General features: G+C 46.2%; 1 protein-coding gene across 7 annotated transcripts in view; it reads right to left on the reverse strand.

Moving 5' to 3' along the window:
- GLIS3 (GLIS family zinc finger 3) overlaps positions 1–21,734 on the reverse strand; it is a 454,886-nt gene that overhangs the window by 40,429 nt on the left and 392,723 nt on the right. For all 7 annotated transcript variants that reach the window (XR_003523798.2, XM_027616355.2, XM_027616357.2 and 4 more), the window contains one exon: positions 6,765–6,933. Coding sequence is in view for 6 of the 7 variants with exons in the window: in XM_027616355.2 (XP_027472156.1) it covers positions 6,765–6,933 (169 nt within the window). In the remaining variant the exon portion in view is untranslated. The remainder of the gene's footprint in view (positions 1–6,764; positions 6,934–21,734) is intronic.

Genomic DNA, 21,734 nt, shown 5'->3' on the forward strand with positions numbered 1-21,734 from the left:
CAGACGTCAACATGCAGGCTGAAGAAATGGCTATTTGAAGCCTATGTTGGTTTTTCAGCTCTGGCTTTTCTCAGGTATTTCGATGGTCAAGATTGACAAGCTTTATTTGGGGGCCAGCGCTTATTAGTTGCCCTGTAAGTCAGGTATCTTTCGGTCTGTGTGGGAAAGTGTCTGTGACACACATCAGGGGAGCGCTTAGAGCAGTGCTCACTGGGTGAGTCGTGACTACATTACAACACCCCGCAATGTGGGTACCCTCTTAATGACACCCAGGTTTCTCCGGCAGAAGATGACTGTGGCCAACTTCCTGATGATATCAGAGGTCTCTCTTCCACATGTTTGTCACCGTGTCTCTAACATGGAGGTGACTTTTTTTTTTTGACACTCAGTGACTCTTCAAAATCCTCTAATATAGGTAACAACTACATAAAATACAAGCTTGGAATTGTAAGGGGCAAAACTGGCGTTTCCAAGTGTATTAAAACAGAAAATAATACAGACCCCGTGCTGCCTCGCTGGTCTAGGATATACAAAGGACAGTCTTTGTCTCTTGAGGACCACACACACCATTTGTCTGTTCTTTGTCATGTCTTCTTCCGTTGGGCGTAGAATATGTTCTGAACTCTTGCTGGGTGGATGACATGATGGGGAGGCCTTTGGAATGTATGCCAGAGTCCCCAGGGTTCCCTTCCTGGGCAAATACACAAATCCCTGTCCTCCAGAGAAAGCTCGGTTTCCTGAAGGCAGCTTATGGGCCCCCCCACCCCGCGGAGGCTGCCCCTGCTGGCACCCCCTCCTCTCAGCTCCTGTGTGCACCCGTGGCCCTTGGTCGGGTCTGACAGACTTTCAGATGTCAGGGAGATGTTTCTTCTTCTATTTCTCCTCCACTCCCCCGCTTTGGGGTCATTTTTGTGTGCCTTCCGGTGTGCCCCCACAGCCTCCTCTGACACCCCTGCATAATAGCCTAAGTTATGATGGCCTGTTGGCCACTGTCTCTCCTTAGGCTGCACACTTTGAGAGGACAGGGTTCTGTCAGTCTTGCAGACCGCTGTATCCTCAGGGTCCAGCGTATCGTCTGGTACCCAAACACCAGCTGACCAAGTGACTCAATAAATGGATGTCCCCAATGCTGGGGTATATTTTGATAAACTTTAATATTTTATGTGATGCTTGTGATTTTAGCCATTAACGCACATCTCGTAGGAGATTAAGAAGGGAGAGGACAGAAAGATTATGTTGTGTGTGCGTGTGTGTGTGTGTAAGGTTGAAAAAAGCTGAGTGGGTGAAGATATCAATGTCCCTCTTTGCTCAGAAAGTCCCAGTGAAGGAAGGTGAGCAAAGCAGCAGGTCCAGTTTTGAGCTGTTCACATGTTATAGATGCAAATGGGAAAGGATGGTGAGTCTCAGCTTTTGGTACTGAAGATCACAGAAGAGCAACACAGGGAACCCCCAGTGGATGAGGGCGGGGGAGTCCTAGCAATGTGTGTGTGTGTGTGTGTGTGTGCGCGTGTGTGTGTGCGCGCGCGCGCACGTACATATGTATTAGAGCAATTACGTGTTGTAGCAAAGTACGTAGGTTGCATAAATGGCTCAAACTTTGAGAACTGGGTCCACCATTGTCCAGACCAATGAATCAGGGGGGAACCACTCTTTTCTAGGAACCTCCCACCCGCGGTGGGGGCGGGCAACGACCTCCTGTTTCCCAGGCATTCCCACACTGGTCTTTCTCCCTTGTCAAACCCTCCCTAGCACACAGCACTGTGAAACACCACACAGGCATTCTGGAGGTTATAAGGAAATTTTAGGTTCCTGCCCTCAGAGAACTAGTAATTCAGTTAGCAAGACAATATCTGGGAAATGATAAATAAATAAAACAGATGATAAGAACCAAGGGGAACTTGTCTCTGTGAGCTGTAAGATGCAAGGGGGCTTTCTGGGTTGAGAACTAATCCAAGCTCCAGGCTGGGCAATGTTTAGTCAAGAAGAGGACAATGACGGAAGGTCCTTATTGTCTTTCTAGGAAGAAAAAGATCCTGAAATAAGATGCAGATACAAACAAAGTCAGTGAGGAGGCTGGTTTGACAAAGAGTTGGAGAACAGTGCAGAATTGCAAAGAAGTTAAATAGAAAACAGTTGCTATCCTTAACCCCTTAGCATCCAGAAAATCTACAACATGTTTCCAGTGCTGAATTAAAAAATGGTATCAGTGAAGACCAGCCTTGGTTACCCAAAGGCACAGAAAGACTGTGCATATATGTATATATCTAGAATCTTAGCAATGCCACATCTGATATAGATAAAAAAAAAAAAAAACCAGCACGGCTTCCCAATACTTGATACAGACTCAAGAAACTGACATTCCTTTTTTGGTTAAGGTATTTTGTTTGACTACTTTCTCAAAAACAATTGTCCCTAACATTCTCTGCTGTTGATTCCTGTCCTAGATTGTGTACGCCTCGAGAAGGCCACATCCGTTACCTATTTTCATTCCTCTGGCTCAGAGATGGGGCTCATCGAAGCCCTTCCCAAGTCACCCCAGGTGGTCAATGCTCAAGTCTCCTTCAGCTCTGTCATACTACAGAGCACCCCATGTCTGTGGACATCTGTGGAATGGAGAGAGGCAGCTCACATGCTCTCAGCCAAGGGGAGCAACACAGATCCAGTGGACTTTTCTTGGGATTGTAAGATTTCTCCACCTCAAAAAGGGATTCACATCAATATGTTTGTTTTCTCTGCTCTAACAGACATACTATGAAACCTAATGAACTGACATTTCCAAGACGCTGGGTTCCTCTTATGGGAAGCCACTGTCGTAAAGTACTCTTGGCTCATTCAACATGACATCGTGAAACACCACTTCCCATAATAAGCTTAAATCAACATTAGGTGATGTGGTGTGGTGCTACGTAAATCACTCAAACGATGTGTCATTCAGATAATGTTTCAAAATAAAAATGGAGCCTCATCAAATTGAGAGAAGTTGCATTTACTTTATTTTATGATGGCAAGGATCAAAGAACCTGATGCTAACTGGATAGATGTGGTAGACCTTTCCTGACTTCTGACAGTGACTCAGCCCATTTTATTAACAAGCTAAAGCTAAGTAAATGATGAATCAGTGCCCGCAAAGCAGGAAAAAATGCGTTTCCCACTAAAAATCGCAAAGTGTGATAAACCTATTTCCGTTAAGAAAACTGCTGGAGTTTTTACTGGGGGATTTCCCAGGCAAACAGAGGCAAAGATATATAAACCAAAAGCGGAAGGTAAGCACATTTCCTCTTAGTGTTTTTATGCTGCACACTAATGCAAACACAGTGCAAAATTCAGGGCTGTTTCATGTCACCCTCCTCCCCAAACCTGATCGGAAGAGATAACCTTCCATCGACTTGCCCAGTCCAGTTGGGCTGGCAAAGGAATGGGCCACATATCCGGTGGGAAGAGCACAGCACAAAGCAGAGCCACATGTGTGAGAAGGTACACTTCATCACCCAGCCACATAAAGTACCGTTACCTTCCTCCCCTTCCTCCCCTCTTTACCTTCCATGATGGCCTACATTGTCCACCACTGTCATTACTTAACAACACCCTCTGGCTTCTCTACCTCAACCCCCCAGCCACGCCAAGGTTGCCTGCCTTCACGCTATGCCACATGCTAGGTGCTTCACCTGCTGCGGTTCTTTTAATCTTAATTCCCCATTGGGTGTGAGCAGAGGCTTAAATGAGTAAAGGAACACCACATTCTCTATGTGGGGCTCCTGATGAGAAGGGATGTGTCTGTCGAAGAGGAAAAGTGCAGGCAAGTCCCAACTCTGGAACATTCTGCAAAATAAATGTCCTGAGTCTTCATAAACTGTCAATGTCATGAAAGACAATGATGATGATAACTTTTTAAAAACTGGGGAACTTCATTAGATTCAGGAAGATAACAAGAAATGAGAACTGTGATCTTATTAAATCCTGGATCAAAAGAAAGGAAAGAAAAGAAAAAAAAGCTAGATATAAAGAACATTATTTATACAATCGAGGAAATTTCAGTATTGACTGCATGTTAGATAATGCTTTATTGATGTTCAATTTCCGGAGCATGATAATTACATTGTGATTATGCAGGAGAATGTCCTTCTTCGGAGATCTTTCCCAAAGTAATTAGGGTTAAAGCTCAATGATATTCACAACAATCTCTTAGAGGGTTCAGAAAAAACAGGCAAGCAAACAAACAAAGAAAGAGACCAAGAGAAAGAAAGAGAAGGGAAAATATCAACAGTGGATGAGTGTGGATGTGGGGTGGTATGAGTGTTCACTGTACTATTCTTATAGTTTTTTTTATATGTTACAAGCTTTCAAAAGAGGGAATTGAAAAAAAGTTAAAATTATAAACTAAGATAAAATGTTAAAAACAAACAAACAAACCAAAGTAGCAGGAGGACCTAAGGAACACATTCAAACAACCAGCAACCGCTGGAGCTGGGCTTCGAACATCAGGTGTTTGGGGTGGTTGTTGTTAATGCCAGTCATGGCTAAAACCTTTTTCTACCTTTATTCTTTTAAAGGCTGTGTGCAAAAAGAAGACACACAGAATTGCTTTTTCTTGTATTCCTGTAAACAGAGTACTAATGAGAATTAATAATAAGATGGGATGAAGAAGAGGTCTCAAGTGATGGTTTCTTAGCTTCCTGATCTTGTGGAGTATGATTCTCAGCCAGGCAGAAGGAAATGAGAGGCTGATTAGCCCATGGCTAATATCACTTAAAACCTGACTGGGAAGTTAATAAAATGCTAAAATGAATAAGCTCATCTCAACCTTTAGAAATACATCAGATCACTGGCAGGACTGTCCGCCCCCAGTGTCCGTGAACTTAACAGATGGTTACCACTTGCCCCGCCCTACTAATGGAGCCTGGGGGAGGAGGCTAGGAGCTGTTTGCACTTGACCACATAGGCAGAATGGTTAAGAGCAGTCCAATATCTTCTGATCCATATTTCTGATTGACTATTAGACACATGCACATGGATGTTTTACAGCTGCCTAAAACCCCAACCCTGAAGTCCATTTACTACCATTCTTTCTCTCCTACTCTTCCTCCTACTAAACACTCCCTTTGCTTCTGTTAATTGACACACTTTTCGAAAACATCTGTGTCTAGAGGTGTAAACTGCAAATGAATTTGGCCCTTCCCTTTTACTCCATAAATACATTAATAATTAGCAATTCTAAATAACAGCCCTTGGATAAAGTCTCCATCTTTCCCACTTCACCTTAGTTCAGGTCCTCATACTACTCACAAGGACTCCTACAATAACCTCTTTCTTGTTTTCTCTACCTCCTGTCCCTGCTCCCAGCCGTGATGACTGCCATCTTGTCACCTGAGTCCCTTCTCTATGATGACAGTCTGATGTGTCTCTCTCCTCATAAATGGGCTATATGGTTCCATATATGGAGCCACAAATGGTTTTTTGCTTTCAGTAAGAGGTAAATCCCTTGGCATAAAATATATTGTTCCACATAAAGCCAACCCCCTCTTACCTGACTTCATCAGTCCTGTCCACTCTGGATGATGGCACCTGAGCTTACTGGGACTTCCTTCCATGTGTGTCTTTGTCCCTCTCATGTCTCGCATGTGTTCCTCTGGCTGCCTTGGGTGCTGCTCCCCATTTATCCATCTGGGAAGTCTTAATCTTCCTTCCACGCCTAGATCACCCTTTCTTCCCCTCCCTCCCTGAGGCAGAATTAGGGACGTCCTCTCTGGGCTCCTGTGGCATCTAGATTACATCATTTATCCAAACAGCATTACTATACTTTGTATGTCTGTCCTCACCCACTAAATCCTAAGGGAAGCACCATGTTTTAATAATCTTGGCATCTCCAGCACCCGGAACAGTGTCTGACACATAGTACTCAACAGATTTATTAAATGAACAGATGTATTAGTAAGTGAAGAGGAGACATAAAAAAAAAAAAAAAAAAAAAACTATACGGTTTATCAAACTTAAAAACACATATTTAAAAACTTATAGATAAGGCCGACACCAATGAAACCACAGATCGCTGGTTGCAATTCAAGACTGAAATCCTTCGCTACCGCTGCCCATTCGAGCCATTCTTATGTCCCAGGACTCTAGGATAGCACAGGGGTCCCCACAAGAACGTTTTTTTCCTGTAGGTGTCTGGGAGTAACCCCTACATAGGTCAGCTTAAGCCTGCTGACACGTGGGGAGAACAAGAGGGGCCACAGGCTGTCCACATTACTGGAAGGTTGGGCAGTCCAAAGACAGACGGAAATGTCCAGATTTAAAACTTTTCTCCCCAAAACTCTTTATGAGGGTGGTATCAACACAGAGTATTCAGTGACCAGCCCCTTGCTGGTCACCCACCTAAAATCCTGTGCCCTTTTATGCTACACTCCCAAGCTAATCCTGATCTCTGTGCCGAAGGCGCCATCTTGCCTCTGGAAAGCTGTTCCGCCTGTGGGGACATCGCCTTAGAGCCGAGTCACCAAAACAAACTGAGCGGAAGTGGGGAAGACGGGAATGGCAACCAGCCCCTTCAACTGGCAACCGCCAGTTCTCGGCTTCTCCCGTGAAAAGTAAGACAGATAATGAGATATTTGATCCACATGCTTTGTGTGTGCACTTTCAATATGTCACCTTTGGAGAACTCGACCCAACCGATGGATTATTAGTAAAATTCAGCAACCATCCAGGCCCTTCTCTGTGCCGGGAAGCTGAGCGGCGACACCCAGTAGAAGAGAGACAGGTGGCCTTACCTCTCGGCTCCCGCGTCCACAGCTGCGAGCGGAGGTAACTGGGAGGCAGGGTTGTGGGGGCTCCCCTGCACACTCTGGCCCGGGGAAGGGTGGCCGACGGCATGCGGGGCTGGCATGGGCCCAGCAGCTGTTCCGCTTCGGCTTGAATGACTGTTGCCGAAGATGGAGGCTGGAATCAAGGAAGAACAAGCGTCAGACCGCACGTGCTTTCCATACAGGGGGCTGACAGCAAGCGTGTTTGAGGGGCTCGTCTGCGGTTCTCCCGGTGGCTTTGCGGGAGCAGTGCTCCGCTCACTGGACACACACAGCTTTCGTTTTCAGGGGGACAGGTTCCCAGGCTCATGTGCCTTTCCTGCTGCTCGCTCCCGCTGATGCTTGCGGGTTGGCTCGCTCCCTGCCTGGACCCTGTACTGCGTCAATCGTGTCACGCCTGTGTCTGGGCGAAGGTCTCTGGGTTTGCACTGCTCAGTCCCGGGGGGACGAGAGGTAACAGTAAATATTTGGTCTGCTGACCCCGAAGGGCCGAACACAGGCCGTTTGCCCCTTCTCCTGGCTGCAGCGAGCCTCCGCGGGCCAGGCTAGTGCTCTCTCTGTCACTGCTAAACCAGGGCAATGAGAATACCGTCTCCTGTCCTAGCACCAGTGTAGGATCCGACACGCTCTTAACCTCAGAGTCTAACTGAGCCCGGGCATTTCCCTGATGGTGTGATTCATGGACACACTCAGTCTCCATCAATGGTGAGTCCGTGCCCAGCCCCACAAAACCTGAAAAGGGGCCTCAAACAAAGCTCTGGATCCCGCCCCCAACACACACACTGTTGTCTATTACAACACAGAGAGTGAGTTACAGCCTCATTCGCAGGGGCAGCCTAGCCTTTGAGAACCGTATGTGACCTCAAACTTAAATATGTGCCCATTTAGATGAGCTAATTGGTACGATGTCACAAAAGAGATGGGGCTTGTCACTTTCAGAGTCTATCACTATCAGAGAGGCTCTCAGTGTCTGGGACCCACTCAGCACACATCTCATTATGCTGCAATCACACCAGCATCATTACGCTGACTCCCTTCAACTTCCTTCTCTGTACAAAGCGATGCAGAGCTTTATACCCATCTCTGCTCTTTTTGAACTTACTCTACTGATGTCAAAGAATAAATGGATCTAAAAAAAAAAGAAAAAAGGAATCAGGTTCAGGATTAAGAAGAAGAAGCCACATAATCAAAGAGATTTGAGGGTTTAAAAGTTCAGGGAGCGCTACTTTTAGACCAGTTCCACTCTCTCCAACCTCTCCCGGAGAGCACGAATACCCCACATGACCCAGCCCCCAAAAGCTTCATCCGATGGAACAAGAGTTCAAGTACTTAAAGGAACATGTGAGGAAGCTGAATTACCATCTTCCCGCTCAAAAGCTACTGACAAGAGTGTGATCTGATGTGAAGGGTTTATTTCTGGTAAGTCAGCACGGTGTCAGGTTAACTCCTGTCCTCAGAAGCCTGCATCCTCCACAGCCCTCCAAGACCTGAAGAGGTGGTGAGACTAGAAAGTGCTTACTTGCTCAAAAAGGCACTGCGGGCCTTCGGTTGTGCGTCAGCCTCCAGAAAAGTTGCACGTTTGCAAACTCGCTAGAGTCACCTTATGAATCACTACCCTCATTTATGCTCAGCACACTCAGGCAACCACAATTCTGCTTGTATTCCAAATAATAATTTTACCCAGGGGAGAAGGCTATTTGGATTGACTGCAGCAACAGCTTCAATGCTGGTGTTTGTCAGCGTGGAGCTTGGTGTTTTATACACTATTCCAAAAACTAATGGAATAATAAGAGGTCACAGAGACACTGTGGAAACACGGCTCAGTTTTTTTTTCTGCCTTATTGTAGAAACGGGAGCTCTCTTATTTATTCCGTTGTAGTTGCAGAATGCGCCCCTCACTTGCTATCCCCTGGAGGTATTTTTGCATGTATGTGTATGTGTTCATCACAAGGGACCACGGCCCCTGCTGTTCCCAACCCTGTGGGCAATGGGGACTCTTGGTATGCTCACTCTATGCTCTACTCTGTGGTTCAACAGAAAATGTGGTGCTTCCCAGAGGGCTCCATGAGCTGTATCAGCTACATTTTTGCATTAGCTGCAATGAAATACCAGGTTGAGAAATTTGGCATTGTTTGCAGCCTGCCACACACTGACAGGCTGAAAGGCTGAAAGGCCTGGTTAAGGGCCTCTCCTTCATCCCATCTAATAGCCAGGACCAACCATCTGCCATCCCTCCATCCATCCATCCATCCATCCATCCATCCATCTGTCCTCCAACCATTATTTTTTTAACCCAGGATTTATTAAGTGCCCACTACATGCCAGGCACTCTGTGGCATGTGGGTCCCTGCCCTTGAGGACGGTGCAATTTAGTGAGGGGAACAGGTCTCTAGACATTAATTCTACCCCAATACTGAGACCTGCCAGTAGACATCATCAACTGGTGTTCTAAGTGCTCTAACACACTTCTATCCGTGGCCCCACACTGTGCCCTCAGATCTGGCCAAGTCAGACAACTGGTCACTCCTCAACCATATCACAGCAACTGATGCTACCGTGCTTTCGATTGTAATGTCCCCTACCTTCCTCTGCTTTAATACTTTTGCTCTGTCCTCAGTCACCTGTGTTCCTCCGAATCCTCTCTCAGCAGCCAACTATTCCACAAATATTTATGGAGCACGTACTATGTGGCAGACACTGGGCGAGGTCCCGGGATAGACTAGGGAACAAGACGCCCTTGGTGCCTACTCTCTCTGACAGCATCATTCATGTTTGTTGGAGTAAACAAGGACGGACACAATCTAAATGTCAATGGAGTCCATCTTGGGCCCAATGAGTAGGACAGGAACAGAAAGTAACTTTTATCTACCAAATCCTGTTCCTTATTGGTCAAAGATCGCCCTACCTAGGGTGTTACTTCTCCCACACAAGTAGGCGCGTGTAGCACAGTGGCTAAAGTTCTCGCAGATGCCCAGCACCAGGGCATCAGAGAAGCCTGAGGGCAGAAAGCCAGATATTCGTGGTACAGTTGAGGGGAGGTGCTTCTGAGTTATACTTGGTGCCATATATAAGAGTTGCCATAGCAATGGCTGCCTGTAGGACTAGGTGGTGGAGAGGATATGAGGTGGATGATACAGGGCAGAAGTCTCCGGAACCTGCCTTCCAGCTGTGCTGAGGTCAAGCGTTGACTGACCAACAGTCAAACACACATCAGCAGCCCTTTCTTCCACTGCTAAAGCTGGTGAATGGCATTGAAACCAGCAGCGACCCTCTGACTGGGGACCCCTTGAGAATAAGAAAGGGAGGGCGTTAGGGTTCAATTTAAAGTCTGAATTTGTAAAGTATACAGAATAGTTTCTTATGTCAGTTGAAAGAAATCAAAGCAAAGCCCATGACTTGCCTCTATTTCCTAAGAGATGGGATGAGAAGTATGGGACAAGACCTCTCCTGGTGAGGTCCCCTAGCAGAAGCTGATTGTTCAGCAGGTTGCATGCAGTCCTGGGCAAGACTGCTGCTTGCGGATGTTGCCTGTAGCTACTACAATGACCAGAGATTTCGAGGAAATAAAAACAGAGCATGGTGTCCCAACATTCATCCAACCCCATGTCACATACCCTTCTGCTGTAATGGACAAAAGTCTGGGATGAGAGAACCGGGGCTTGGTAGGAATGCCCTTGGCCACTACCTGGGATCCACATTTCTCAGTGATTGCCCCTGTGGCCCAGGAAATGCCTCTCCTACCTACACTGACTTCTAGGAATTTCCAGCTGTATCAGTCATACATCCAGGATTCCAACTTCGTGTAGTCTAAGAATATCCATTCAATCATTCATTCATTCAAACACGATTTTCCAGCCCCTACTCTGTAGGAGGCAGGTGCGGGTCGCAATGTTTGAAGTTGAGCATCTGCTGACCTCACAGAGTGCCCAACACAACACGTGCCTCCAGACAAATGCTCGTGCTTTGCCCCGTGATTTTTTAACCTCCAGAAGAAAATCTCCACGTTAGAGAGCAACGGTAAGATCATTTAAAAAAGGAAACATTTCCTTCCACACACACTCAACCAAAGGGGCGTACAACGAAGCCTGTCAATCAAAGTGTAGGGAAAGGAACTGATCCCTCTAGAATCAGAGCAATATTAACAAAACTGCTGTGATCAAATCAACTGGTGCACATGGGGGTGGCCTTCATTGTCTGGTGTCACCTCGGGGGTTTGTGCCACTTTCGAGGCTGGAAGAGAGCTTTTAGGTGAACCTCCAGCCGGCGCTGATGACTGGCAGCTGGAACAACTGATTAGGCATGGCCGAGGAACATATTGGAAATTCTTATTGCTTTTGTGATTAAGAGATGGCGGACTCCCCAAGGAAATAAAAGCCTGGTCTTGAGATGGATTCGTGAGCCCTGCCTTCAGCAGAGGGCCGGGAGCTGGCCTCCCTGACACTTTGGGTTTTCTCTCTGGAGCATAGCTTACTGCAGTCCCCCACCCATCTCTTGCAGAGGGAGGTGCAAGTTACTCAGCTGGGCTTTATAGTTTTAACAAAGCGGCATGTGTTGATCTACGTGGTCCCCAGAGGCCATCTTGCCAGCTACTGGGACCAGGACATTCGAGGCTTGAGCCTTTAACTAGCTCAGGTTAATCTGGGTTAATAAACAGCTCTCTCTCTTTATCCAAATGAAAACAATCAATCTATATTTCTAGGGGTATAGACAGGGCACCCCTGGGGATACTTTAGCTGTCATGATATTCACTGTGTGAATGGAGGCAGGCAAGGCGTGTTCCCGAAAGAAGGCCTACCTGTTTCAGGCCCTCTCCCAAGGCCAGAGAAGGCTACCCTGGGCACTGCTTGGCAAATATGTTCTCATCATTTCAGAGGACGGGGGGAGGACCTCCCTCGTCAGGTGAGGTTTATGAAAAGAGCCAAGTGGAGGGCATATTCCTGTTCAAAGCAGGATGGGCAGTTAGAGTCCTGCTTTTCAAGTTTTCCCTAGCAAACCATTCACCAGGAACAAATACTGATTCTGATTCACTGGTCCTGGAGGCAGGCTGAGGTTCTGAGCTCGTATCAAACTTCCCAAAGTCCCCTGGGATGCTGAGGCTGCCGATCTGGGGATCGCACTAGGAACAGCCGGGGCTAGACCTTCTCTCAGCTGCATTTCATCTTTGTGCTGCCCTATACCTCAGGACCAGGGGAACATGTATTGAGTACTTTGCAAACCTTTCCTCAGTTTACTGATGAGGAACCTGAGGCCTCACTGGGTTCCTGATTAGGGTCCTGTGGCTGGTAAGCCGTGGAGCTGGAATCCAGACCCAGGAAGATGGATTTCAGATCCCACACCCCTGACCACCACACTATGTTGCCTCTCAGACACAGGGCAGATTCAAGAGCAGGCCTAAGAGTGTTGATACTGCACACTCCATTTGCAAAGATTGGAGTCACGGGGCACTTTTCCCTCACACACACAATGCACACGGCTAGCTTTAGCCACCCAAAGGCTGGCTAGGATGCCAAAAATATATTCCCATTTCTGTTTCTGCCCATCCTAAAAGCCCTGAAGTGACCTCAGCACGGCTGAGAGAAATTTTCCAGCTCTGAAAATTAACTCAGGCAAAAAGTTAACTAAATTATTTGGTTTGGAAAACAAACAGCTGGGAAGAAATGTGCTTTTTCCCAAATAAAGATTTCAGATGCTTGTCAGGGGCATATTGATCTACAGGGGCATATTGATCCACAGGTGGGAAAGAAGGAAGGCAGGGAGGGGTTATTCGTGAGCAATCAGATACATGCACCTGTTACCACAAGTGACCACGATGTGGTGGGCTGAAAGGCCACCGCCTCTGTCGATCATGCACAAAGCAGAGATTCGCTGTGCAGATCGGTTGTGTCTGAGCGTATATGGTAAACGTGCATTTGGAGTCCTTTATGACTGCTTAAAAAGCCGTGGCCATTGTAGCGGGCCCGCTCTCCTAGGACGGGGAGCAAGTCTTTCCCAGGGACTGTGAACTCACTTACGGTGAGGGCTAGGGTAATGCTGGGACCCTGAGAAATGGCAGGTAATGCTTGGTAGCTGGTGCACAGGAAGAGGTAGGGGCTCCCCACTCACCTCTCCGGCAGTATTTCCGGGGCTGGGCACCGAGGGCGTGGCTAAGCAATGAAGCCAGGCTACGTTGGCTTCCACAGAGATATTAAAAAGAATTAGATTTCCACGTGAATGGAAATGGTGAGGTCGGCCTTGTGTCTGCCTCCCCTGCCCTGCCCCGCACGTCCCCCAGGAGAAATACGAACCTGGGAAGGAGTTAAGAAACAGTTGGAACTACAATGGGAATGTTAACTCCTTTGGCCTCACTACAAATTGGGCACCCGAGAGAGACAGTGTCATCAAGGGAGTTATTCAGAGAACGAAGCGTGGACAACGGGAGTCAGATGGACGTCGGTTTGAATCTGAGCTTTACCAATTCCCAGCAACGTGTCGTGGGCAAGTCACTTAACCTAAGCTCAGTTTCTTCATCTTAAATAAGGAGACTACCTCACAGTATGATGAGAAGGATCGTATAATGTATAAAAACACTTAGCACAGTGCCTGGACCACGTTTTAGTGTCTGATAAACCAGTCACTATTCTTTGCTTATTTATGTTATTATAATTATTCTTATCAACAGGATATAAAATGAAGGCATATGTTGCTCCAAAATGGTCGATCTCCAACCAAGTATGGCCTCTTACCTAGAGATGCATATAAACTGTGGACTGGGGTCATTTTAAAACGCAAAAGAGTGTATACGTCATGCCCTCCGATAATAAGCATTGTTTGTTCAGTTTTTCTAACACAAGTTGCTGTAAAGTGTTGAGGGTCTGTGAGAGAATCCTCACAGGGTTAAAATGTTGTCCTTTATTTTACACGGGTAATATACACCTCTGAGTTACAACCCATACCCATTTCAGTTTAAAAAACAACAGTCATTTTCATGCACGACTGCGCTTCGTTAAGGAGTGAAAACGGGCTGTTACTAGAATGTCAACACAATGGTCCCTCTTGAAGCTTAGTTTATCTTGAAGTATTTTTACATTTTCAGCACTTCATTTTATTTGTTTCTCCAAGAGCATAAAGCTGCAGCCGTGGTTAATTTTCAGAATTCAAAAAACACTTCCCTTCCGTCATTCTGAAGGACAAGGCGAACACTGCGTGGGGAGGGGGGTGGCGGTGACGGGAGGTTTGCTCCCCAACAGTGAAAATCTGGGCCACAATACCTTCTGTGGTTCTTTGCGCTTCACACATGGAGAACAATTAAATTGTTCAGTGGAAAACGCTCCCATGACCCAAATTCACGAACCAAGGAGAAGTTTCCAGCAGGGAAAAGGCCCCATCCCCCGGAGAAGGGCAGAGATGCCACAGTGACTCCTGGCCTGGTTGCTGGTGGGGGTGAGTAGAAGGGCTCAGCTCCCTTTCTTTCCCCTCCCAGGCTCCTGTGGGCAAACCGCCCCCCCCACCCCCTCCACGCCCCCCACTGGCCAGGGGCAGCATTCCACATTCCAGCCAACTTTAGGAAAGGGGGGCTTCTGAACGGTTCCCAGAGTCATCTCTCTAATCTTTCTCTCCTCCTGGAGGCATGAATAATTTTAATATTGCCAATCCCTAAAATTCTATTCTCTCTGCCTTTTCCCCCCACTCCCTCTTTTCAGTGTGGATTATCCAGCAGTACTGATAAGAGGATAATGAAACAATTCCTTCTCAACCGGCCCCGGGCGGCTGTCAGAATCAAATGACACCATCCGTACATCCTTGACATGCTACCCCAAGCTAATTGATGGCAAACAATGGTAACTGTCACCTGTGCACTAAGACAAAGAAAACATACTCATGTCACCTGATGGGAGAGCTACCTGGCAACCAATGAACAAACGTGTTAGAAAGACATTCTATTAAGGTAAGAGAGGGTACATCTCTGAAGAACATGCCTATTAACTTTGAGCTTAAGAGCACTGCTGTTCACTGGGGAACGGAAATAAATAAGGTAAAATGAGAATTTATTGATGTCTGGACAGTTACATGAATATTCAGGTTCTCTTACAAATAGATATTCCCACATGAGCTCCCAACTTCTATGTAGGCTGCCCAATTACATTTCCACATCATGCAGCTGGATTTACAGCCAGGGAAGAAGTTATTAGTATTTGGAAGAGGACACATGCTTACGTGGCTTTCTGGAATACACTGGAATACAACTCGCAGATAATGGCTGATGTCATCCACACAGATGCCAAAGGTTACCATCAGACATTCTGAAATACCAGGTGTAATTAACGGCGGGTAGCAAAAGCTCCTGAAACATCCGCATTTCAGAACAAAGACATTCTGTTACGAGTAAGATGGCATCATCTGGCGGCTCGCTCAACTTCTCTGGGACCAACGTTTCATGCAGCCCCTCTCGGGTCTTTCCAGACAATGCATGACTTATCTAACCTCCAATCTCATACCTTACCTTTCTTTCCTTCACCTCCCAACCCACTTACTCACTCACAGAGAGTTAGGTACAAAGCAAGTCAGGAAGTCATATGAACAAAGAGTACCCTGTCAGAAACCCAGTACTGCCCCCGTGTGTTATGTTATCCCCCATGTTGAACAGGGCAGGGGAGTGGAAAGAACGATGAAAGATGGCACAGGTATGGACAACCTTTCCTGGAAGCTCTTGCAGGAATGTTCCCCACTCCGCTTTTGGAATAAAGTCTGATGTGGCCACAAAATCCAGTTTTAGTAAGAAATACTGGCTTCTCTAGGTCCCCATTGTTCATTCCTTAGCTAGCTCCTACCTGTACCTTCCTGACCACAAAGAACGTTTCCTCACTTTCAGATGCTACCAAGACAACCCCACCTACTTGACTTCCATGCGATTTCTTTTCCTTCTTTTTCTTTTTCTTTTAAAAGTAGGCTCCTTGCCCAACCTGGGGCTTGAACTCACCACTGTGGGATGGAGAGTTGCATGCTCTACCCACTGAGCCAACCAGGCGCCCTTCCATGCGATTTCTGAAATCATTTCACAGAGGAGACTTCTTGGAAACAGATATGGAACACATACGGCCAATCCAATTTTTAATGCAATATTCTTCTAGCCAACTCAACTGCTGATTTATCAACTCTGAGCTCTCCCAAGAGACCTCTCTCTTTCCCCACTCAGTAAAATGGAGTCACAACAGCCCTTTTGGAGAACCCAAGTCTGCAGTGACCACTAGCTCTGGGCAAAATGGCACAGATGATGCAGGTGGCTTTGCTCTAACTCCAGAGAAGCCCCTTCCTCTTTTTTCTATACTTTGCCCACAAAGTGGAGGATTTTCTTGCTTTGCCTTCAGGTACCCAGTGCTATCTCCTAGTATACTCTCAGGATAGACAGACTCTTGAGAAGTCATTCACATGTTACCAAGAATTACGCCCATTTACAACCTTTCTTATGGAGCTTAAAAGCTTTTCTCTGCCTGTGGAATGGAAGGTTCAGTCTTTAGTTATATGAATTTCAAGCACCCTTATTGTTGGGTGGAAAGTATATTTTAGCATCCTCCCTAAGCTCAATCTTTTACAATCTTGCTTTTCTCATGGGCATTAATGTGAATGTCCACAAGAGGTCTGAATCTCAGAAAACATAATCCTTGATATCAAGGGTTTAAGCCTCTTCTCTTTTTGGGAAAAACAGACCTTAGTAGAATTAAGCCATGGCTGCTCTCTGTGCTATCCCTGTCAGCCCTGGGCTCATCATAACCAGAACTGAGTCTGCCTGACTTCTGGCAGCTTCTTCCTAAGGGGTAGCCACATCAGTGAGGGCTCATCTCCCACCACGGCGTGAGGCTGCCTCTGCAGATAACTGCTTAAAATGTGAAGACTTTCACAGTAATAATTCCATTTGGAAGTCACTGCATTTGGGTGTCCCTACACTATGTGAGGGAGGACAGGAGTGCTGGGCAACAGGCAGCATAAATGGTTTGGATCCCTTCAGTGGGAACAGCTCTTCTGTGACCTGTTTGAAATACTGGGCCTTATAAAACTCTCTGCAAACCCATGGGCTAGAAGACTACTAAAGTATCTGCTAAATCTAAAATACTATGGTGATCAAAGAACCTAGACGTATTGGCAGACTTTTATTTTATTTTTTTAAGATTTATTTATTATTCTTGGAGGGGGTGGGGCAGGGGAGGGGGAGAGAATCTCAAGCAAAATCCCTGCCTGGCACTGAGCCTGACATGGGGCTCGATCCCACGACCCCAAGATCATGACCCGAGCCGAGATCAAGAATCAGATGCTCAGCTGATTGAGCCACCCAGGTACCCCTATATTGGCAGACTTTTAAAACAAAATATGATCAAATACATGGAAGCCACAAGCTTCCTTGATTTCACTCAGTCATCGATTAACATCCCAGCTATCAGCAGCAGTCGGCAAACCTGTTCTGTTAAAGAGCCAGATACTAAATATTTAAGGCATTGTTAGCAAGAGGCAATGTCCTCAATTCTTTGAACTGTTCTCACCTAAAAGCTAACAGTCTTTTTTACACTTTACATTTACAAATCTTAAAAACATCCTTCACTCTCAGGCCATGCAAAACCAGGAGGCAGGCAGGCAGGCCATATGCGGTCCGTGGTATAATAAATTATCTGTTGCAAGTCAACTACTAATAACCATCTATGGAAATATGGAGCCATCTATGGACTATGGAAATATTTTTGAATTATGGAAACTAAATTTGAGGTAAGCAAATAGCCAAGAACGGTCTTCTAGACACCTTAGAGCATCTTTTGAGATGAACTGCATGGCCTGGAGAGTCTATTTACGAAATGGCGTCAGGAGGGACCCAGGCTATGCCTCGGCAGGGTCGACACAGCGGTGGTGTAAAGCTCTTCTGGGGGGGGGGCATCAGTCCGACTTTGGTCCTCCACGCACCTCATCCTCACCAATTCCCTGCTGGTCAAACTCTTTTCACCCAAGCCCCTTGGCACTCTGTTTGAGCAGCCCGTGTGTATGTCCACTCTTCATTTTAACAGCAACACAAGGTCTGATTCACGGATCTGAAAATGGGTCTGAGAACAGCGGAGCTGTGAGTTCGCATCTTGACTTGAATTTTTCTCGAAAGGAACACTTGATCTCAGGACAGCGATTTCTACACTCCAAGTGGTAGCACCCAGCACTAAAAGGAATGCAGAGAAGGGGTTCCAGGCTCGTCACAGACATGGACTGGGTCCAGGGGTGATTCTCTAAGTGTTGAAGCAAAGAGGAAGGAAAAGAGAAAGGAGCCCCAGCTGCAGGGAGTGTACCCAACTCTTCTGTGCGGTCCCCCTTAATTCCCAAATCAGTCCTTGGGAGCCACTCTTCTTACCACCGGTTCACGGAAGAGGAGAGATAAACTCCCCAGAGAGGAGAGCCAGGACCGGGGCTCAGACCTAGCTCCACGTCCTTCCTGCCATTGCACACTACCTCTAAAAAACAAAAACAGACAGAAAACATGCTGGTTTTGAATTAAAAAAAAAAAAATTCTTATCAAGACACAGTTTGACATTGTGATTCTAGGGGCACTGCCACCCAGGTGAGGGGCTTCTGATTCCAATCTGTTTTCCTTTAGAGACCTACAGGGCATTTCCTTGACTTAAAAATGTTATGTAAATGACTAAATACACTGATCAAATCCCATCCCGCACTTGTTCAGGTTTTTCCGTACTGTCCCCATTTCTCACATGGGCGCGATGACTGATTTCAGGCACCTGTTCCCTCTCTGCTCCACAAAACTGTAGCGGACATTTACCTGGTATTTGGATAAAGGCAACAACAATAACTAACAGACGCTGAACACTTGCTATGTGCTAAGTAAGGACTACTGCAAGCGCTCAGTGTGTCATTTAACCCAGCCACTGACCTCAGGGAGAGAGAAACGAACTCGAGTCGGAGAAGGCACATTCCCACCTACCAACGTTCCACGTGAGCACACGCCAGCTACACAGGTGGTCAGAGGTATTGTATAAAACAGGGCCCCTAACAGGACTTCAGAAAAGAGAATACTAAACACTGTCCATCCTCATGTTCGCACAGATATAACCCCAAACCGCCTCAGAGCTGCAGAACTATGGGCCCTACATCATTACCAATCACACAAGGTCTCCAGGGCCGTCTGACACGTTACCGCTTTCATTTCTCAGAAAAGGTGACATGCAGTCCTGGGGGCCAGTTGGAGAAGCAAGTCCCTGCGCATGCCGAGGAGAGATTTCCCCCTTATCCCCTGAGCAGCGAACACCCAGTTCACCTTCTGCAGCTCCTCCGAGAAGGGAGGAACGGGATGCTTCACGGAAGCCCCGGGGGAAGGCTATACGGTGCAGAGGATAAATCCACAGCCTCCCGGGGGTGTGGGTAGGTGGTCACATCGCTGCTGGACAGAGCAGACACCGGCCATGAGCAGCTACATTCTCGGAGAGAGACCAGGGCTGGAGCTGAGGAGGAGGTGAGGCCCAGGCAGCAACCACAAACCAGAAACGGTGTCAGGAAAGCCTCCCCACTTGGAGGAAAACAGAGGGACGATGCTGAGGAGGAAGCCGGAACTTCTAAGGTGTCAGTGCCAGCCAGTAAGGGCCAGGCCACTCTCCGACAGTATGGAAGCCACGACAGAAGCCAGCCTTCGGTCACCGGGAACGAGTCACTTCCACAATGCCCTCTTTGGTCAGTGCCTGCATGATGCTTTCTTATTACCGTTAACAGTAAAACACGGCAAATAATATCCAAGCTAATTCAGTCATGTCCTTCCCTTTCGAGTTTTATGCTATCCCCATTTATTTTCAGTGCGAAGACAAGTGTCAAAAAAAAAAAAAAACTGTCACCACGTGAACGACAAGCACCCTGAAAATGCCCACTTTTCCTTTTTCCTTCATTCTTCACGTGAAAGACACACATCTTCCTATTTCTCCCTTTCCTTGGAAGGTCAATTCAGTTGAGGCAGAAGGTCAGGGCTTTGGACCCAGAAGTTTGGCCCATAACTTCCTAATCGCAAAACTATTAGCTCCTCACAGGATAGGAAATTCTATCCTGAATTATCTGTCTTGCCATCTGTTTCCCAAGACCTGCTTGTGGGTACACTTCGAAGTACATGCAACCCTTCTTTCTCACACCCATTTGAATGCCAGCAAAATAACATTAAATGAAAACAGAAGAAATAACAGTGTAAAGACAACGAAGACTTTGCTCAATGGGTATAAAGCTACAACCAACCCAGCTTCACTACTTTCTTCTCCACAAGGTGTGGAACTATTTTTGCTCATCCATGCAAAAAAAATATTTTTACAGCAAAAACCTGTACATATTATAAGACTGAATAATTCAGCTTAATCTTGCGTGAAAAACTAACATGAATACAAGGGAGTAAGTGGATATGGGAAATTGAAGCACCAAATTAAGCAGCTTGCAAACATATAAAGTCATTAACATTAGCTGCATACATACAAACGTGCTCGTGCTAGCTGGGAATCACAATTTTAATTTTCATCGGTTGGGTAGTTAAGAGATCTCACTCTTAATCAAAATATGAGTAATGCCATCATAACACTGGTGGGGGGAGATGAGCTTAATAGCCATTGATAGGCTTTCTGTAACGAGAAACAGAAATATATACGATGGGGCAATTTTTTTTTTCACTATTTGATTCAATTTTATTATCTCTGTAAATATTTAATTATAAGTACCAGAGCAACATTATTCTAGTTCTCATGTGAAAATATATGGCATATTGGCTATAACATTAACTTGTATTCTGTGGACAGATTTCCATCATGTGGTTTTCACATGTAAAGTTTGCTCCAATTTTCTAGTTATTATTTTTTAAATTTCACCTTCATTGAGGTATAACTGACATATTAAGACTGTAAGATATTTTCAGGTGTACATCATGGCGATTTGCTATATTACCTACACATTGTGAAAGGTTCCTCCCCGCCACCCACCTAGTTAATTATGGGCAGTTCTTATTGTAACTCCCACCTGTCACAACTGAGATCATGTTTTTCAAGAACATTCCCGCATTTTATGATCAAGAGCAGTAGTTTTCAAAGTGTGTTTCCTGGACCAACAGCCCCCAGTGTCGCCTGAGAATTTGTTAAAAAAATCCCTGGCAGAAATTCAAATTCTTGGGACTAACTCAGATGTACTGAGTCAGAAAGTTCTGGGAGAGGGACTCAGCAATGTGCATTCTCCCAGGTTTTCCAGGTGATCTGATGCACACGAATCGACTGGCTCAGGGCCGTGGAAGGCGAAATCTAGAGGTTAAAACTATCAGTGCCTGCATCTGAGAAGAGTAGGACTTGCCGCTGCCTTTACTGATTTTCTTTTCCTTTCTGTTTTAAGGTTTTATTTATTTACTTTTTAGAGAGAGAGGGAGCGCAAGAAGGGGGAGGGGCAGAGGGACAGAGAGAAGCCGACTCCACGCTGAGCGGGGAGCCTGACGACTCGGCGTTTGATCCCACAACCCTGAGATCATGACCTGAGTGGAAACCGAGAGTCGGACGCTTAACCGACTGAGCCACCCAGGCGCCCCCCTCACTGATTTCCCAATCCAACTCGGTAGATGAACCACAGATGTAAGAGATGTGAAGAACAATACAAGATTCTGACAAGCAGTTCAAGGCAATGTCAGCAGGGACGCGGAAAAGACACTGCCAAATGTTTCCCTTTCAGTCACTTCGGTGAGCCCAGTGTCTGCCTCCTTCTGGCCACAGCCAGTTCCAAGTCCTTCGGTCCCTCTTCCACCTCTGGTGAATTCTAAGCAAATCACTGCTTTTGAAGATCATGCAAGTAATATCTACTGCATTTTTTATAATGCTCTATGCCTGCTTTTATATAGATCATGTTATTTGATCTTCACAATTCTGTAAAGTTTAACCTACTGGGAAATTTGTATGTCAATTTAGAACCTTCTAATAAAGT

The sequence above is a fragment of the Zalophus californianus genome, chromosome 13 (assembly GCF_009762305.2).
Source record: "Zalophus californianus isolate mZalCal1 chromosome 13, mZalCal1.pri.v2, whole genome shotgun sequence".
Taxonomy (NCBI): Eukaryota; Metazoa; Chordata; class Mammalia; order Carnivora; family Otariidae; genus Zalophus; species Zalophus californianus.